The sequence below is a fragment of the Mustela putorius genome, unplaced genomic scaffold (assembly GCF_011764305.1).
Source record: "Mustela putorius furo isolate JIRA1106 unplaced genomic scaffold, ASM1176430v1.1 tig00001059_pilon_pilon_pilon, whole genome shotgun sequence".
In the NCBI taxonomy this organism is placed as follows: domain Eukaryota; kingdom Metazoa; phylum Chordata; class Mammalia; order Carnivora; family Mustelidae; genus Mustela; species Mustela putorius.
In genome coordinates this window covers 4,309,234-4,330,320 of record NW_025421553.1, presented here as the reverse complement: position 1 = coordinate 4,330,320, position 21,087 = coordinate 4,309,234, and the positions used below count along the sequence as shown (strand labels likewise).

The 21,087-nt window shown below is 37.8% G+C and overlaps 1 protein-coding gene across 3 annotated transcripts; it reads right to left on the bottom strand.

Moving 5' to 3' along the window:
• Window positions 1–1,535: 1,535 nt before the first annotated feature.
• On the bottom strand, window positions 1,536–20,574 carry STARD4 (StAR related lipid transfer domain containing 4). Of its 3 annotated transcripts, none has more exons than XM_013060865.2 (6): window positions 20,361–20,574; window positions 12,726–12,837; window positions 11,779–11,828; window positions 8,040–8,166; window positions 4,414–4,528; window positions 1,536–3,296 (listed from the first exon to the last, which is right to left on the bottom strand). In XM_013060865.2, exons 2-6 carry the CDS (start codon window positions 12,828–12,830, stop codon window positions 3,067–3,069), a joined length of 627 nt encoding a protein of 208 aa, XP_012916319.1. In that variant the 5' UTR covers window positions 12,831–12,837; window positions 20,361–20,574; the 3' UTR covers window positions 1,536–3,066. The 3 variants fall into 3 exon arrangements, with proteins under 3 accessions (XP_012916319.1, XP_012916318.1, XP_044943074.1); XM_013060864.2 differs by having other exon boundaries at window positions 12,726–12,840; window positions 20,361–20,573; XM_045087139.1 differs by lacking the exon at window positions 20,361–20,574 and adding an exon at window positions 11,958–12,049 and having other exon boundaries at window positions 12,726–12,830.
• Window positions 20,575–21,087: the final 513 nt, after the last annotated feature.

Below are 21,087 nucleotides of genomic sequence, written 5' to 3'. Positions count from 1 at the left end.
TCATGCAAAATATCACATGATAAATCACGATTTTTTTGTATGAAACTGATGTCCTTAAAAAAATAGGTAATGTGTACTGAAAACAGTACTATGCCAATATTTCCCGCATAAATAGGTTTCTAATGCAAACTAGCTATAAGCTAGAGAAAATAATCAACCACCCAACAAGGCAGACTATATTTTTTTGTTTCATTCATTGCCTTATGAAAAGGGTTAATTATCCTTAAAGGAAAAGGGCTTTTTTGGCTATAATTTTTATTTTATTAAGTTATTAACTGACTTATTTCTAACATTCAGAAGTCTCGATTTAGCAAGCACTGAAGGCTCCAGACCAGAAAACATTTTGTGTTTAAAAGTGTAATTCCATGAAATTCATTACTTCATACTGTAAAAAAGATAAATTAGTACATATACTACAGGTTTGTGCTATTCAGTGCAGACCAGTGGCCTGATGTGGATAATGTACTTTTAATGTGGCTAAACCAAATTAGTAAAATACACAACAGATTCAAAGAATTAGTACAGAAGAATAGTAGGAACTACCTTAATAATTGTTTACATTGATTACATGGTGAAATGGTAATATTTGGGATCTATGGAGCTAAATAAACTATATTATTAAAATTAACACCAGCATTTTCTTTTTATCTTTTTAATGTGACTACTAGGAAATTTTAAATTACATAGTAAATGGCTCACATTATTGTTCTGTTCTATAGCACTGCTACAGAAACAGCAGACTCAATTACATGTTAATATTAATCATAACCCGTATCATTAAATTTTTGTATAATTATGGTATTTGAGATAACATATTTAACCTATTATGCCTCTACGCTTAAAAACAAAACCAGATAAAACCTGCTCTAATCTTTTTCATCTTCTGTATATTGGCAAGTGTGCTAAACTTTGGTTAGAGATGAGTCAGCAAACAGGCAGAAAGGGTCTTTCTGGTTGATAGAAATGTTCTAAAATTGGATTGTGGTGATGACCGCACAACTATAAATGTATTCAAATCACTGGATTATATACTTCAAGCCAGTTAAGTTGTATAGCTGTAAATTATACCTCAATAAAGCTGTTTTTAAAAAAAAAAAGTGCCAACTAGAGCCCAGCAGATCTAAAGTGCAATCTAGAAACTGCATATAAATTTCTGGTGATTCAAATATTATTTTCAATCTATCATACAACTCAATATTGCAACAGATTTTTTCCATGAGGGTCCTTTTTTTTTTTTTTTTTTTTTAAAGATCTTATTTATTTATTTGACAGAGAGAGAGAGAGAGAGATTGCAAGTAGGCAGAGAGGCAGGCAGAGAGAGGTCGGGGTCAGGGAAGCAGGCTCCCTGCTGAGCAGAGAGCCCGATGTGGGGCTCAATCCCAGGACCCTGCGACCATGACCCGAACCAAAGGCAGAGGCTTAACCCACTGAGCCACCCAAGTGCCCCCATGAGGGTCCTTTTAAGTGCAATGGATCTAATTCAACAGTAGATTATGTGATCACTAATTGAGGTATAAGTTGAAAAAGAGAGAATGTTAGAGTCGCTGAGGGGACAATTTATTTGCTTTAGGGGTACCCAGCTCAGGCAATCTTACCGCAAATGCCTCACACAGTCTGGGCACCCTATAATTGGACATCCATTGGCATTTCACCAAAACAGAATACTAGAATATTAAAAAAAAACTTATATTAATGAAGAAAAAGAAGAAGAAACAAAACAATGGTTACAGTTAGTACCACATAAAGAATTCACACTGAACAGGAAGATAGATTTCAAGACATGTGCCCAAACACAAATATAAATACAAACATTTGCATGGATATACTGAGTTGCCTCAAGGTCTCATTTAAGAAGTAAATCAGGTGATTATTCAAAAGCCAAAGAATCATCTGAAATGTTAAAATCATTCAGGAACGTTCATTTAAGGCCGCCACAGAAGCAAGGGACCTAATATAGTGCATGCTAGGTCTACAATGACTCATCCAGGCATGTGGAAAAATCTATGAATGTATTTGTTAAAGTTCCAGACTGAAGTTATGTCACAACTGTGAATGTTTATGATGTAGTTAGAAATACTTTATGAGGTGAGTGATACTTTAAAACTGAAACGTGAACATGGATCAAATAAGACTGAAAATGTGATTATTTTCCTACAGAATATCTGATACTTCACAGAATTAAAAGCTATTTCTCGAGGACTTATCTTAAGAAAAAAACAAACAACAAAATGAAACGTGAATAAAACTCTCACTGAATTTGCTTTCTAGACAATTTGCTGTTGAATATAGGATACCACCAGCCAGTTCACACAATCCAATCACTGTGGTGTCCCCAGCACATAGGTTTTTTGTACATTTTATTCATGCATAAATGCTTTTTAGACCTTCCAAAATAAATGCACAGAAAGACACAAATACATTTTTAAAGATATCCACAAAATAATGTTGTCTAGGTATCAAAACAATTGTATTTGAATTGTATCTATTCTTACTGTATCTATTCTTTTTCTTCTTTTTTTAATACTTAAAGTAGTACAAGTCACCTGACAATGAAGCTCACCTTTATAAAATATAAAGAACCTTTTTTCAGTCCAAGATATTGGCAAACTCACAGAGCATACCAAAAGTAAAGCATTAATATATAACTTCCAAAAAATAGTTAAAACTTAGAAAATATTCTTAAATCTCTAAAACAGATGATTTTTAACTAACAGCATAAAGTTTGTGCTTTCTCTAATTTCCAAGTAGCCAAAATATTCATACTGAGGCAATATTCAGTTTCTTAAGAGTTCAGGTCAAAGAAGTATACTACTTCCTCATGGACGTCTGTAAGACTCTCCCTGCTTAGACACACTGCTGTATCAAACACCATGCAAAGCACCGCCTAACAAAATGGAAATGCCCCCTCTTCGGTAACTATTTACTTTAGGAATAAAATAAGCCAGCAAATAATACCAAATTTTCCTACAGGCTACATAGAAGAAAGGAAAGGATGATTTTCACAGGCCATGAAGCTGAGAGAAAAAGTTGATTCGGGGGGACTATCGTACTACAAGTTTAAACGTATTATGCCTTTTGTAGGGCTTTTTGTAAATCACCATAGAAGTTGATTAAAGTGCTGGCCATGGCTGTATCTACCGCAGACTGAGGAATCATCCCGCGCAGATCCGTCTGAATGTAGCCTGTCAAAAGACTCTGGTGTGGACTGTCTTTAAGCGGAACACAAAACCAACCACAGGGATGGTTATAGCCACGAATAAATTCTGGTCTCTTTTCATTCCAGTCAACACTTAGCCCTACAAGGAAATTTTAAAATAACACCATTAATGGCAGTGACGGTAAATAGTAAATAGACTATAAATAGTCTACAACTCTCATTAAACAATATTTTCAGATTTCCTGTTTAAATATTTTTTCTTCTTATCCATGTAGATGAAAACTAAGCCCCAAGAGTGACCATGGAAGAATGAAAAAGATAATTACCAAGTAGAATTCTGGCAGAGGGCTAGAGGTAATGGGGAAAGTTCTAATCCCATCAGAATAGGTAACATTATGTCATCTTGGTAACTCCTTGGAAACTATGAATCTTGGCTGTAGCAGCAAGGCCTCAAGGTGCCCAAAATCAAAACGACAGTACCACCACTACTCCCTAAAGACATTACTACATCCAACTTTGGTACTGGCTGGTTAAGAGTAAACAAGTAGATATTTACCTAAAACTGCCAACTCAAGTATATACTATACACAGAAAAAGACTGATTTCCCTATAGATATATTTTAGAAAGCAGGAGCCTTCTATTATTCCTTTTTTCTATTATTATTCTTTTTCTCTGTAAGATTTTTATTTATTTATTTGATAGAGATCACAAGTAGGAAGAGAGGCAGGCAGGGGGGGTGGTAAGGGAAGCAGGCCCCCTGCTGAGCAGACAGCCCAATGTGGGGCTTGATCCCAGGACCCTGAGATCATGACCTGAGCTGAATGCAGAGGCTTAACCCACTGAGCCACCCAGGTGCCCAGTATTCTTCATTTTTAGAAGAAAAATATTTATTACATAGCTCAAGGAAGGAAAAATATTCTAACACATACCAGTGTGTTATGTATATGACCAAGAAGCTGTTTTCTGAGAGTGATTTAATCTATTTACTACAACCCTTTCTCAGAGGCAGGCATGTGATTCATATTTCTCAGTGGTGACCTGGAGGATACCACATAACTGAGAATAAAAACTTACCAGAAAGATTTCAAAACCCTTCTTGATATTGTTATTTTAATTCCTATGATGTAGCAATTGCAAAGCTTAGTATAAAATAAGTGTGAAGGCTGAAAATATATCTCACATAGAAACATCCAGCCAAGAAACCTCAAATATTTAAAACAAATGAAAAGATATCATAGAGTTTTGAGATCATTACCACAGGACAAAAGCCCTTCTTCATAACCCACAGTGTAGGAGAAATCAACAAACTCTCTTGGGGAAATTATATTCCAAAGCTGACCAGCGGTAGTGTAACGCATCACACAGCAATTCTGAAAGAGAACAGGTAACAGGTATTACTACTTAGGAAATATATATGAACTCATATATCATAACTTAACCCTTAGTAAAAAACTAAGATTAATTTAAAATGTATTTATAATTATTATTAATAATAATTCTTACATCCAACAGCACATTAAAAAGATTATCCACCATGACCAGGTGGGATTCATCCCTGGGCTACAAGGATAGTTCAACATTCGCAAATCCATCAATGTGATAGAACACATTAATAAGAGAAGAGAGAAGAACCACATGGTCCTCTGAATTGATGCAGAAAAAGCATCTGACAAAATCCAGCATCCGTTCCTGATTAAAACGCTTCAAAGTATAGGGACAGAGGGAACATTCCTGAACTTCATCAAATCTATCTATGAAAGACCCACAGCAAATATCATCCTCAATGGGAAAAAGCTTGCAGCCTTCCCGTTGAGATCAGGATCATGACAAGGATGCCCACTCTCGCCACTCTATTTCAACATAGTATTAGAAGTCCTAGCAACAGCAATCAGACAACAAAGGGAAATAAAAGGTATCCAAATTGGTAATGAAGAAGCTTACTCTCTCTCTTTGCAGATGACATGATTCTTTATATGGAAAACACAAAAGACTCCACCCCCAAACTACTAGAACTCATACAGCAATTCAGCAATGTGGCAGGATACAAAGTCAATGTACAGAAATCAGTGGCTTTCTTATACACTAATAATGAAAATACAGAAAGAGAAATCAGAGAATCAATTCCATTTACTATAGCACCAAGAACCATAAGATACCTGGGAATAAACCTAACCAAAGAGGTAAAGGATCTGAACTCGAGGAACTACAGAACACTCATGAAAGAAATTGAAGAAGACACAAAAAGATGGAAGACCATTCCATGCTCTTGGATCGGAAGAATAAACATTGTTAAAATGTCTATACTGCCTAGAGTAATCTATACTTTTAATGCTATTCTGACCAAAATTCTACCTGTATTCTTCAAAGAGCTGGAGCAAATAATCCTAAAATTTGTATGGAATCAGAAGAGACCACGAATCGCTAAGGAAATGTTGAAAAACAAAAATAAAACGGGGGGCATCACGTTACCTGATTTCAAGCTTTACTACAAAGCTGAGATCACCAAGACAGCATGGTACTGGCATAAAAACAGACACATAGACCAGTGGAACAGAGTAGAGAGCCCAGATATGGACCCCCAACTCTATGGTCAAATAATCTTCGACAAAACAGGAAAAAATATACAGTGGAAAAAAGACAGTCTCTTCAATAAATGGTGCTGGGAAAACTGGGCAGCTATATGTAGAAGAATGAAACTCGACCATTCTCTTACACCGTACACAAAGATAAACTCAAAATGGATTAAAGACCTCAACATGAGACAGGAATCCATCAGAATCCTAGAGGAGAACATAGGCAGTAATCTCTTCGATATCAGCCACAGCAACTTCTTTCAAGATATGTCTCCAAAGGCAAAGGAAACAAAAGCAAAGATGAACTTTTGGGACTTCATCAAAATCAAAAAGCTTCTGCACAGCCAAGGAAACAGTCAAGAAAACAAAGAGGCAACCCATGGAATGGGAAAAGATATTTGCAAGTAACAGTACAGACAAAAGATTGATATCCAGGATCTATAATGAACTCCTCAAATTCAACACACACAAAACAGACAATCACATCAAAAAATGGGCAGAAGATATGGACAGACACTTCTCCAATGAAGACATACAAATGGCTATCAGACACATGAAAAAATGTTCATCATCATTAGCCCTCAGGGAGATTCAAATTAAAAACACATTGAGATATCACCTTACACAAGTTAGAATGGCCAAAATTAACAAAACAGGAAACAACATGTGTTGGAGGGGATGTGGAGAAAGGGGAACCCTCTTACACTGTTGGTGGGAATGCAAGTTGGTGCAGCCTCTTTGGAGAACAGTGTGGAGATTCCTCAAGAAATTAAAAATAGAACTTCCCTATGACCCTGCCATTGCACTCCTGGGTATTTACCCCAAAGATACAGATGTCGTGAAAAGAAGGGCCATCTGTACCCCAATGTTTATAGCAGCAATGGCCATGGTTGCCAAACTGTGGAAAGAACCAAGATGCCCTTCAGTGGACTAATGGATAAGGAAGATGTGGTCCATATACACTATGGAGTATTATGCCTCCATCAGAAAGGACGAATACCCAACTTTTGTAGCAACATGGACAGGACTGCAAGAGATTATGCTGAGTGAAATAAGTCAAGCAGAGAGAGTCAATTATCATATGGTTTCACTTATTTGTGGAGCATAACAAATAGCATGGAGGACATGGGGAGTTAGAGAGGAGAAGGTAGTAGGGGGAAATTGGAAGGGGAGGTGAACCATGAGAGACTATGGACTCTGAAAAACAATCTGAGGGTTTTGAAGGGGCGGGGGGTGGGAGGTCGGGGTACCAGGTGGTGGGTATTATAGAGGGCACGGATTGCATGGAGCCCTGGGTGTGGTGCAAAAAATAATGAATACTGTTATGCTGAAAATAAAAAATAAATTAAAAAAAAAAAAAGACTGAACCACACACACACACGAAAAAATAATAATAATTCTTACAGCAATGCTGACAGGTTTTGATCTCTATTCTAAATCTCACTGCCATTTTATGGGCATGAATAAGGTATATGACCAAAATACAAAGAGGTAAGTTACCCAGTATCAAATCTCTAACTCAATGCAGTGGCTTTGTATCCTATATGGTATTCAACATGGAAGTAAGTGGTGTAGACTACAGGTGTTTAGCATCAAATCCACAAATATCTGGACTAAAACACCAAATGTTTCAATAAAGAAATTCAAACATGGGAAGAATGAATTAACAAAAATAGAAAAATAGAAACAAATAGAAAAAAAAAAAACCACTTTGGTTACATCATCCTCTAATGCCTAAGGTTGCATTTTTATCTTTGGTCTTTGATTTTGGCTTAACATTAGTGGGAAAAACTACATATGATTACCTAGAAACCTGCATATGATGGTGTTGTCTTTAGAATTTTAGATTTCAGATTTTACTTATTTATTTGACAGAGGGAGATCACAAGTAGGCAGAGCAGCAAGCAGAGAGAGAAGGGGAAGCAGGCTCCCTGCTGAGCAGAAAGCCCAATGCGGAATCCATCCCAGGAACCCTGGGATCATGACCTGAGCCAAAGGCAAAGGCTCAACCCACTAAGCCACCCAGGCGCCCCTCAAGTTCAGTTTTATAATTAAAGATGCTGGCAGTTTTCTTAAGCAGCAAGGGTAGCGCTACTGTGGAAAACAAACTCAGTTCTGACTAATACTCATTAGTTAATATGAGAAAGCTCAAGCTTTTTAAAAGGCAGCAAGGATTCCCCTTTGAGATTTCTGCCATGATTACTTACTCTCCAATCAATGAATACAAGTGGGTGCCCATACTCACACTCACATGCTCTCTCTTACAGGCACACACACAAAATCTGAAGTAATGTTTCTCAATAAATACCTCCTCAAAGTGTTCCAAAATATCCATTGAAGTCATTAAGCTATCCCAATCCAAACGACAGGGACCTGGGCGTATATGGTCTATGACACTATTGACGCTGTCTTCTATAACACCTTGGGCTTTGAAACTGGAGAAAAAATATTAAGGTCAGATGCTGTTAGAAAGAAAAATTTCAGTATGTCCTCATAGTTCAGAGCTAACTTCAAAAAAAGGAAAAGTTAATAAAATTTTTATAAAGGGAGTAAATCCCAAAAGTTTTTCTGGTAAGTTATATCAATTATTTTATCAGAATGTACTCTTTGCCCTCAAATCTAACAAGTGATCTGAAGTCTAAATTAAATGAACATAGGAAAGTACCTTCATGTTACAGTGTAACTGAAAACAGTCCATACAACACTCGTGCTTCATTTATCCTGTATGCAATTCTTTTCTCAGGCTCTAAGATGTTACTAGTATACACATATTTTTACTCTGACTTTCAAAAACTTTTTTACAGGAACAGCAAAATAGGTCATCCAGGAATAGCACACAGAAGAATGACTCATGAATAATATCAGAACTTGACATATTTTAGAGGTGGCATTATGTATCAGTGGGGAAAGGATGTATTATTCCATAAATGGCACTTTGATTCAATACTTATACTAATAGAGAAATTAAAAACTGAATCACTATTTGACACCTTTCAAAACAATTACTTCCAGACAGACTAAAGACCACTACATAAAATTTAAAGCTTTGAGAAAAATACATCTTTGTGACCTTAGGATACAGGGGGAGTTCTTAAATACATAAAACAAACAAAAATACAAATAATACAGGACAGTTAAAATTAAAAATTTGCATACTACAAATGACAGTGTAAGTAATTTTCTTCAAAAACCAGCCATAGACTGGAAGAACGAATGTGTAACACATATAAACAGACATAATTATTCTATAGTATACATAATTAATTCCTATAAACCAATGAGAAAAAGAAAATAAGTACAAAAGATATGTTAAGATTGACCAGAAATATCAATAAATTAAGGAAAGATGCTCAACTTCACTTGTACTCAAGTAAATACTAACAAGATCCGGTCTCATACCCCTGAAATTGGCAGAGTAAAAACATAACAAGTGTTGAATGGAAGGGAATGAGAGCTCTCAAACCGCTACCACCACGTTAGAGAGCAAATAATTTGCAATGTCTAGTGTAGTTGAATGAAGCATACCCAAAGAAAATCACACATGTGTTGAAGGAGACATACACTAAAGAAGTTTACTATAGCACTGTTATTTTATAAGGAAGAATTGTCAACAACCTAAAAATTTACAAACACAGGTAAATACATTTTCATATGAACGTGAAAGAATAGATCCAAATGTAACAACCTGGCTAAATCCTGAAGAAAACACTGTATTAAATGGAAAAAAATCAAAAGCAAATTACTAAAGGAAACACACACACACACATATGTGGTCAAAGCATAAAAAAGGAATACACACTTTGAGATAGTAATTACCTCTGGGGAGGAAAGAAAAAAGAAGAAATGGAGAGATAGATTAGCTTTAACTATATCAGCAACATTTTGGGCAGGTCTTTTTAAAAGTTTTTTTAAAGCATCTGAAGCTGTTTTCTCATTTTGTAAGTATTTCCAGCTCAAACTTACATGATCTCCCCCATCCTAAATCTGATCTTCCCTCCTGTGTTCTCTGACTTGGGGTGGAGGGTGGGAATAGGGCAACAAAAATGAATCCCAAATTAGACATCTGGGATTCAACTTTTAACAGTTCTTTTTCTCTTGATCCTATTTCAAAAGTCAGAACAAAAGTCACCATGTTTTATCAAAATGACTTCGTAAATGTAAAGTGCTTAGAACAATATCTGGCTCTCAATGAATGTTAGTTATTATCACCACCACCACCACTAGATCCCTTTCACATTCACTTCCTCTTTTCGACTCCCATACTATGTCCTGAGTTTGGGCACTCTGTGTCCAGCTCAACACTGCAACCATTTCTAGCTCTTTGGACCACATCTCTTTAAGCTTCTGAAAACAAAAACAAAAACCAAAAACCAAAAAACCAAAGATCTCTTCCCAGGAATATAACATTGATACAAAATTATGTTTATGATCTCGAGGAAACTTCAAGAAGCTAGCCATAGACTCTGAGTGTAAGACCTCTTCTCTAAACTCTCCATGCAATCATTTCCATTTTTCACAGTGCTACCAGATTAAGTTCAAAATCTTTGAGGACCTGGGCGGTGGGAGTAAGGATTGAGCAAAGGTAAGCACAATATTGAATTCCTTACTTCAGAATTCAAAAATCCTATAGACATATGCTCTCCCTACCCTCATACTTTATGCTCCAGCTATACAAACATCACTTCTACTTTCCTAAACAAACTCCTTAGAGTGTTTCCCATCTGTGTTTATGTAATAGATGCAATCCCCTCTGCCTGGAATATGAATCAGTCCTTCGTTCCCTAAGAAACAACCCATTCTTCCTTTAAAGCTCGGTTCATACACTAAGTAAGCCTTCAATGAAGTCCTCTCAAATTACCAAGCATTATGCTCCCTGGGCACATTTTGTGCTTTTCAACCCCCACTGCCAATCAGTGATCTAAAGGATTAACTTCACACTTGCTTACAATGCTTAATCCACAACTCTAGTTTCCTCACCCTCATCATAAATATTGTATAACTCATCTTTCTGGAAATGCTATCTTTGGTATTATATTTGAGAACATACAGTAAGTGGAACCCACAGTTTCATTTTTAAAAGGACTGAGAGTCCCAAAGATATAAACATTCCACTCCAATTATACAAGGCAACAGTCTCTACTGGCTTTAAAAAACAATATTAATTTTCTGGTAAAAAGCATAAATTCGTGTTCACCTATATACAAATATCAAAAATGGAAATAGAAATCACCTATAAAACAGGCATCTAGAGGTATGTATTTGGTGTTAAGTAAAAACATTCTAATATATAAAAATTAAAGTCAACTCACAATTCTGCTACATGCAGTTTCATATCCTGCTTTACTCATTTTACATCTTGAGGATTTTCTTGTGTTTTAAACTAATATTTGAAAACACAGTTTTTAAAGAGTGTAAAATATCATGTTTCAAAATTTAACCATTTTATGACTATTGATTATTCAAGTTGTTTGTAATTTTTAATATTATAAGTAATGCTGTGATGAAAGAGATATGTATTTATTAACTTCCTTATGATTTCTTTAAGACAAATTCTTTTTTTTTTTTTTAAGATTTTATTTATTTAGCAAGCACAAGAAGCAGCAGCAGCAGAGAGAAGGGAGAAACAGACTCCTTGCTGAGCAGGGAGCCAATGCAGGACTTGATTCCAGGATCCCGGGATCATGACCTTTGCCAAAGACAGCCACTCAACCAACTGAGCCACCCAGGTGGCCCTAAGATAAATTCTTCAAGTATGCTATAGCACTGAGTAAATATAGAAGAATACTAGAAAGGTTTATACACTATGCTAAGAAATTAAGATTTTTATTGGCTATTTGATATCATTATTTATGATTTCCCTTACTACCAACTCAGTCCACAAGGAATATGGACACTTTAAAGTCTTTAAATTCGTGATATGCTTCTCAGAAAGTTTAAAATCTTTAAAAGCCAAATTTTAGTGGCAATGATGATTTAGTGATCATTTATATATATATGAAGTCTGGCAATGTCTTAAGAGCTACCTAAAACTACAAGAGTTTACTTACAGGTATCCATTAAATTCTTCTGAAGGTTTTCTCCAAATTGTTACATCTTTCTAGAAAAATAAAAAAATAGTTTAAGGGCATAAATCATTACTTAGGTGGAACTCTGGATATAAAACTGACAATTTCAAATTCTACAGCATCAGTCTTTGCATTTAGAGATACATAAAAGTCACTTATACCATCAATTGATCCATATTCGAATTTCTTCTGTATCCTAAAGTTCTTCACATTTTGCTTGAAGTACAGACGTCCGAAAGAGATTTTTCAGTCACTTAATGAGATGCAAACCTTGTTAAGATCCTCACCAGCCATTATTATTTGCTCACTCTAATCTTATCTATTTACCGTTACGGACACATTTGGCCCAAGACAAGAGGAATGGTAAATATTTCATTCTGAACTTGCTTGTATCTTTTTTAAAATCAAACAATTCACATCCATAATGACAGTGCTACCTTGAATTCATCCGTCCATCTTTTTTCTAATTATTTCCCAAGAAATTCTGAATATCAGACTAGCTAGAGTACTACACTGAAGAGTCCTGGGTTCCAGGGTTGGCTCTGTCAACATGCAGCCACGTGATAGTTTGGACCAGTTATACCAATAGAAAAGAATAATAATTGGCCACCCTCACAGGCTTGTTGAAGTATCTGAAACTATTTCAAACTATCAATACCTGTTACATTTTATATGTTGACTTTAGAAGCTATTCTTTAGGCTCCTGTTGCCAGTCTATTCTCATGTCCAATATCTAAAGAAGTAATGAAAGCAGTAGAGGATTACTGTTTTGCCTTGGTAGATGTCAAACCACCAGTTTTATTAGCTTAATTATTTATCCTGCCATCCACCCAAAGTATGGTCCCCATTTTCCTTTAGCATTTTGAAAGTCATCAACCAACTCACTGGATAAAAGATAAATACCATAAGAGGTAATTTAAATAATTTACCGTTTTCTTGGCAACTCGCCACTTATCATCTTCAATGCTATGATACTGTATGAGAGTGTTCTTAAGTCTAGTGGCAAAAGCAGTAGCATCAGGCAGGCCTTCCATTTTTTTTCTTCTGTTACAAAGACAAAGATTAGCATCAGCAAATACCACAATTTGAAGCAATAGATCACTGAGTCTCAAATCTGGCTTCATAAGTGAATCAACTGGGGAGCCATAAAAGATACTTATACCTGAATCCCACTCCCAATCAACTAATCAGAATCTCTGAGAGTAGGGCTAGGGCATAGGTTTTTTTTTTTTCCCCTAAAAGTTCCCAAGATGAGTAACACCAAGCCAAGGATGAGCATCACACATTTAAAGTTACTAAAATTACTCACATAAAAATAAACTACAGGGGCGCCTGGGTGGCTCAGTGGGTTAAAGCCTCTGCCTTCAGCTCAGGTCATGATCCCAGGATCCTGGGATTGAGCCCTGCAACGGGCTCTCTGCTCAGCGGGGAGCCTGCTTCCCCTTCTCTCTCTGCCAGCTTCTCTGCCTATTTGTGATCTCTGTCTGTCAAATAAATAAATAAAATCTTCAAAAAAAAAAAAAACTACAATCCTCATTCCCTTTCAAAAGGAATATAATAAAAAGAAATACATTTTAGAATTCTAGATGACTTAAAGAAAAAATACTGCTGTTTCCAAACTACAATAATAAATACACAAGGAATAAATTCTTTTACAAATTCTTTGGAGTTTCAGGCATTAAATTTTTTAACTTAACAACCAACAAATTTAGGACTCATTCTAGAAAATTAATGACAAGAACAACTAGAAACCTGTTCACACATTCTTTCAGGTTAGGGTTACAGAATTCTGAACAAGTTTAAAAGTCTGAAGAACTGCACCATTTTCAATATTTTATTTCATTTGATGCTGTAAGATTTAGTAAGGTATCTGCATAAGGAAGTCATATGAAGACTTTTAGAACGATCAGTACCATATAAACAAATGGTTCATAATTTTAAGGCAATAATTTTAACCATATAAAAAAAGAACAGCACTATATTGTACCTAATTCCAAAGATAAGCTACTTTTCAACATTGTTTCTAAAAAGAAATGATTGTTGACCTTTTATTTAAAGACTTTATTTATTTATTTGACAGACAGAGATCATAAGCAGGCAGAGAGGCAGGCAGAGAGAAAGCAAGGGAAGCAGACTCCCTGCTAAGCAGAGAGCCTGACATGGGGCTCGATCCCAGGACCCCAGGATCATGACCTGAGCCGAAGGCAGAGCCTTTAACCCACTGAGCCACCGAGGCACCCGAGATGATTTTTAACCTTAAAGATAATAAACAATATAATGAAGCCTTCTGTAATGTGACAGTTTTAAAACATTGCTGCAAATTCTTGATACTTCCCCTCAAGAGGTAGTCTGTGACTGCATGACTTCTTAGGCTGGGTTAGAAAAGTCCATGCAGGTTTTGCAGGTTTCTTTTGGACTAATTGCTCTGGGAGCCTCTGATCAACATGCAAGCATGTAAAAACTCTGGTTATCTTGAGTCTGAAATATGGAAAGACTGGAGAAAAGGGGAAATGGGCAGAGAAACAGGACTCCAAAGTCTCAGATCCAGAAGCCTAGTTAGAGCTTCATTCTAATGGCTATCACCCTAGGCTTCCCTTAATTTTACTCAGTCTTCCCCATCTTAACAATTTACTTGTATTTTACTTTATTTTTATTTATTTATTTTTTAATATGGGCTCCACACCCAGCATAGAGCCCAACACGGGGCTTGAACTCAGGACTCTAAAATCAGGATCTGAGTTGAGATCAAGGGTCAGATACTGAACTGACTGAGCCACCTAGGCCACAACCATTTCTTTCTTTCTTTTTTTATTTTAAAGATTTTATTTATTTATTTGACAGAGAGAGAGATCAGAAGTAGGCAGAGAGAAAGGTAGAAGAGAGAGGGGGAAACAGGCTCCCCACGGAGCAAAGAGCCCGAAGTGGGGCTCAATCCCAGGACCCAGAGATCATGACCCGAATTGAAGGCAGAGGCTTAGCCCACTGAGCTGCCCAGGCACCCCTCAACCATTTCCTTTTAAAATGGAACTGAGGGGCGCCTGGGTGGCTCAGTGGGTTAAAGCCTCTGCCTTTGGCTCAGGTCCTGATCCCAGGGTCCTGGGATTGAGCCCCACATGGGGCTCTCTGCTCAGCGGGGAGCCTGCTTCCTCCTCTCTCTCTGCCTGCCTCTCTGCCTACTTGTGATCTCTATCAAAGAAATAAATAAAATCTTAAAAATAAATAAATAAATAAATAAATAAATAAATAAATAAAATGGAATTGAGCCAGTGACTCAAAGACAAAGCCTCGGAATCACCCTTAAAAGAAATTAAGAGATTCCTATTCACACCACCAGGTCTCATTGCCTAGAATATTATTGTCCTACTTATTTTCTTTCTGCCCCTCAAATAGGCCAACCTTGTCACTGACTCTGGGCTTTGTTCTTGCTATTTCCTCTGCCTGGATTATTAGATCCCAAATCTGAGCATGACTAATAACAACTTGAAATGACAATTTCACTTTAAACCTATCTTAATAAAGCCATCTCCAAGTCTCCATTACATCCTTCTTTTATTTTCTTCACAGTGCTTATCATAATCTAAAATTAGCTTGTTTTTTTTTTTATTGGTATACTGTATTCTACCCTTTTACCATCACATTCCTACCTAATAGAGCATGAGCCTTTGACTGCCTTGTTTAGCACAATATTCCTACCTACTAAAACATTGCCTGGAACACAAAAGGCCCTTAATATTTGGTGAAGTGTGTTCACTTCAAAGCAAGAATTATTTGGTCTTGATTTTGTGTACTTTAGGTTCCTTGGTGCACTCCAGTAAAAGAATACAGAAAAAGCTTCTGGGGAAAAGCTGCATGATTTACAGAACCATCAAGTTACTACTAAATAGGAAATCAAGAAAAGACCTAAATGAAATGTCAAGCCTCAAACTTCTATGTGAAAAAGGCTGTAATTCTCACCTACAGATGCATACATCAGAATCCCCTTTGTCATATTTTGTAGTAGTTGTAGCTGTTGACAAAGATTCCCTTCCCTTCCTCAGAGGACTCTTCTGAGTCCTCTTTTTGACCAGGCCTTGTTCTTGGGCTTATCCTTGGCTTCCTAAGTTCAGTTTTAGCAAGAAATCTGCTGAGCTAGCTTACTGAAACACCCTCAAAAATTCCTCATCCTACCCTTGATCTCATCATGCTGCTCTGCATTCAGCAAGAATCCTAAGTCAATTTAGCGAGAACCCTTACCCCTAATGTTTCCTCTTAGCAATTTCCTATCCATTGACACCTATTCTGCTCCTTGGCTACAAATCCCCACTGTCTTTGTTGTATTCAGAATGGAATGTAATTTTCTTTCTTTCTTTCTTTTTTTTTTTAGGATTTTGTTTATTTATTTGAGAGAGAGCAGGGTGGGTAGCAGAGGGAGAGAGAATATCCAAAGCAGACTCCATGCTGAGCATGGAGCCTGACAAAGGGCTAGATCCCCATGACTACAACATCATGACCTGAGCCAAAACCAAGAGTTGGAGGCTTAACCATCTGAGCCACCCAAGCATTTCCGGACAGGGTACAATTCTATACTGAGTTATCTTTTCCCCTATTTCAATAGTTCTTGAATAAGATTTGTCTTTACCATTTTAACTTCTATCTGCCTCTGGGCTTTTTGTGACACTGTTTTTAGATGTTAGATATCAGGTCCCATTGCCAGATAGTGTGATTCAGTGGAGTAGGCCCCAAAAATCTAGGTTCTATAAAAAGCCTCGCCGATCATTTTGTTATTCAGCCAGGGTTGAAAAACACTATCTAAAAACTAAAGATGACAGAAATAAATCACTATTGTAGTCAGTATTTAAATAGCGTAGAATAAAGCATACAAGCTATTAAAAATGATAAACAAGATGATACAGAAATGTAGGGGAAGAAAAAAACCTTTTTCTCTATTCTCTTAGGTTCTGTCTCTGGGACCTGCAAATTAAACTGAAAGAAGGTATATTAACAGTACAGAAGACACACAAATTTTATTTGCTGTTAATATTTCATTTTTTATATACATAGAGGCCTTCACAAAAAAGAAGGAAATGGAGACTCAAAAAAAAGCACTTAGACTTAGGGCTTATACCCCATTCTAACAAAAGGTAATAACTTGTGGAAAAGTGACAAGACAAAGAAAAGGGATTTGGGCTTCTAAGGGTGGTGAATTATGAGAAAGTTAGTAGAAAAGAAAGGTTATTGTAGTAAAGGTTGTTTGTTCAGACAATCCTGGTGCCAGCTCTACCTCCAGTGATGAGTTGTTCTCTTCTTAGTATAGGAGAGGAGAGGGAAGACCTTCACAAAGGGAAATTTATGCTCTACTTTTAAGTAGTAGAGGGAGGGAAAACAGCTCTTTCTGCATTTGCTGCTGAATTGCCTTCAGTTCAAAATAATCCTTATTCCAAAATGGCATATTTGGGGGTGGTATATCGCCAAATATGGGAAACATGGGAAAGTATATACAGAAAATTCAATAAAATAGAATTTAGGATCTATGTAAGTGATGTAAGTGATGCAAAATATATAATAAATATAGAATCCACCCATCGATTAAGATCATTCAAGCAGTGTGGCAGTCAGGAAAGTATCCCATTTCTCCTCAAGAGACTGCCAACTTGATAGCTGGTACAATGACCTTAATCAAGGATATGTTATAAACTAGCACAAATTCTTAGAGAAGACTTGAAAAGCTAACTTATCTATTGCTAGGATCATTATGATTAAACAGTATTCTTTAAATCCAAAGGTTGCCTGCCAGGTTCCTGTGGTTGATAGGTAAGATATTTCATCAAAGATGAAATGTAAAAATGCTATTATCACAGACGATGTTATCTTTGTATAAATCCATTACACAAGTGTAAGCAATAAAAACTACCTATAAAGATGAGAATCTGGATCTTTAAGATGCTTACCTTAGTAATCACTCCCTCTTACTGATCACTATGAAGTCCAAACTCCTTGAAATGGCTTATGGGCCCTTTTGTGATCTGGCTGAGCGTCACTGCCTAATTTCTACTCTTCTTTCTTGGACTCCCCTAAAGACTAGGTTAGCTTCCCCTGACCCCACCAATGTTTCTCAAAACAACTCTGTACTTATTCACTTATCATCTTTTCCAATTTAACTATAAAACTTTTGTGGCAGTAAATGTGACTTAGTCAATGTTATACTCCTATGTCTGGCATGCAGTAGGAACCCAGTAAATAAAAGTAGGAAAAATAGGTAGACAGTGAGCTACTAGGCTCACTTATGGAAGGCCTCAAAGTATCAAAGAAGAGCCTGTTTACACCAATCATCCTTAAGCTTTTGGATGACTAAAAATTCCACTGCCATAATTAAATACAGCAATTTCTCAAGGAAGTCTACTATTTTATTTACCAAGCATCTAGTATCTACCAAGTCCTAGAACTTCAGAAATGGATGCAATCCAGGTTTTGTTCTCAAAGTTGACTTATTCCACCCTTTAAATAAACTCTGAATTAAAACAAAGCTAAAACATTAAAAATTATTAATAAGCCTCTTTTAAGAGTAGTGGAGTAGGAGATAGGAAAAAAGGAGAAGAAACAAGTGTAAACTCAGAGAGCTCTTTAGCCCAATGAAGTATTTAACCAGGCAGTTCATTCTTGTATGGATTTTTTTCATCAAGATTAAGTCCAAAAGAGAATAATGATTACTGTCTAAACTATCTGTATGTGGGCAAGTGTGACATATCTTTGGAAATATATTCCAGAATTGGGGAGCAAGCAGTATTGGGGTTATTATCAAGGTCTTGATGCTCTCCTAATAAAACAGAGTACTCCCATTAATTGAAAGGAAATCATACAATATGCTCTACTGCAGTCTCCACCTATGGAGAATGTAAGGAGAATGTTGGGTTTTTTTGTTTTGTTTTGGTTTTTTTTTTTTTTTTTTAAGATTTTATATATTTATTTGTGAGAGAGAGAGATCACAAGCACAGGAAAGGGGTAAAGAGAGAAGCAGACTCCCCACTGAGCAGGGAACCGGATGCAGGACTCCATCCCCGGACCCTGGGATCATGACCTGAGCAGAAGGCAAACACTTAACCAACTGAGTCACTGAGGCTCCCTGGAAAATGTTTTAAATACTATTCTGGACTCCCTCTTACTAATTCTTTCATTCCCTTTCTTGACCTATATCAGGAAACTCTCCAACTCAATCACTTACATTTCAGAGAATGATTACCATTTAATCATATCAGAATCTAGCAGCTCCTTCAAAAAGGCCATATACTTTTGACAGTCCTATTATTCAGTTCTCAGTAATGTCCACCTTCATTTTCTCCCCCTTACTTTATTCTCTTTTTAAATTTTTTTTCCTTTTGTTCATGTTTTCTATACTCATGTCTTCAGAATGATCACTAGTGTGGACAGTGGTTACCATTGTAGAGGCAGCAGCCTGCCAAAGTCAGAAATTGTCTTGTGGCCATCTATCAGCACCATAGTCTTTGGCCAATACATCTCAAATTTTCAACAAATTTACATTACAGGGAGATGGCCATTGGTTCTATTTTAAACATGAAACATATTAATTCTAATATTAAATTCTAATGATATTTCACCTTTAAGTCTGAGTGCATGTTTGAGCTCCTAATGCTCTAATTCTTTTTTTAATATAATAGCTAACATTTATTGATCATCTACTACGTGATCAGTCTTTCTGGCCACGTTAAACTGTATTATTTCATTCAACACAATTCACAACCTTCAAAGCTGATCCTATTATCCTTATTTTGCAGAGATAGTAACAACAAAGAAATTAAGTCACTTGGAGATCACACAGCTAATAAGTGAAGGAGTCAGACAGAATTCCAACTCAGGACTTCTGCCCTCAGAGTCTCAAAGTCTCTTCTGTAAAACACCGGAAGTTGCTCACAAGCTGTAAGAGACTTTACATAAAAAATCTGACATCACACTCCATCTGTCATTTTGTCCTGGCTCCGGATCCCAAAATAGCTCAGGTAACCTTTCTTAACTGCATATTAGGGATAACGGTAACACTGATTTATTGAGGAGTTACATGAGTTAATACATTTAGGACAGAAGCTAGAAGAGAGTAAACCTAGAAAACGCTGCCTCTTATCAATATCACCTCAGCCAACGCTTGCTGTGGGAAGATGGGAGGGACCGTGCGTCGTCAGTGCATTTACTACGAACCAGGAAGCACTGCGCCCCTCAAGGAACGCCACCTTAGTGAATCTTCACCCTGGCCGAAGCAAGGTTATAACTACTCTTTCCCCACTTAACGGATGCAGAAACTGACGCCTCGTAGACATCCAAGTCCTTAAACTGGTGAGCGGTGCAGAGAGGCGAGGTGCAAGCCCCGGAATCCTTCCGCGGATGGCGGGCGAAGTCTGCACCCGCCGGGACGCCGCGTCCGCCACCCCCCGACCTCCCCACCTGCCTCCCCCGCCCCGCTCGCCGGAGCCGCTCGGGGGAAAACGCACCCCGCAAGGGCTTCCCCGACGCCCCCGACGCCCTCCCTCCAGGCCGCCTCACTTCCGCCGCAGCTCCGCGCCTGCACCCACGGCTACCTGAGATGAACGAGGCGTGGTAAGCGAGTAGGCGCTCCCGCGCGTGCCAGACACCCAGCTTTCGGCGACACTGAGGCTCCAGAACTCCCCAAGTTTCCCCACCCATCGGGGCCAGCAGAAGCCAATGGGTGACGGGCCGCCCCGCTCGCAGCCAATGGGAAGACACAAGCCCTTCAGGGAAAGAGGACCAATCACCCAGCCAAGTCCCCTGCTAGACCGGGTGCAGCCGAAGAGCTTCTGGCCTAAATTGGCCGGGGCAACGTGTGTTTGGTTGGATTGGCTGGCGCGGCAGCGTGCGGAGCGCTGATTGGTCGCTGGGAATGGAATGATTTCTCGTGAGTTTGGGGTGGCGCGAGGCGGTCCAAGGTTTCCTGGCTGTGTGGGGTGGCGGGTGAGGGAGGTTCCGGCCGGGCTTCCCGCAACCAATTAATGGCGAAAAACTTTTTCGAGGCAGTAAAACCAGCTGGGAGAAATACGAACACGGGAGGGAGTGAATGACTACAATGCGGGATAAAGCTGTCCTAAATTCAGAGGGCTGTGGAGACGTACGCGGCCGCACTCTCCCTCTCAGGATCAAAAGTCAGGTTAAGAGGGAGAGAGGGAGAGAGAGACAGAGAGAGAGGAAAGGGCGCCTGGGCACTGGATGAAGGATCCTTCAGGCTTCCGCCTCCCATGACTTAGAGCTAATTGAGCTTCCGCCAAAAGTTTGCCCTCAGATAAGGGAGAC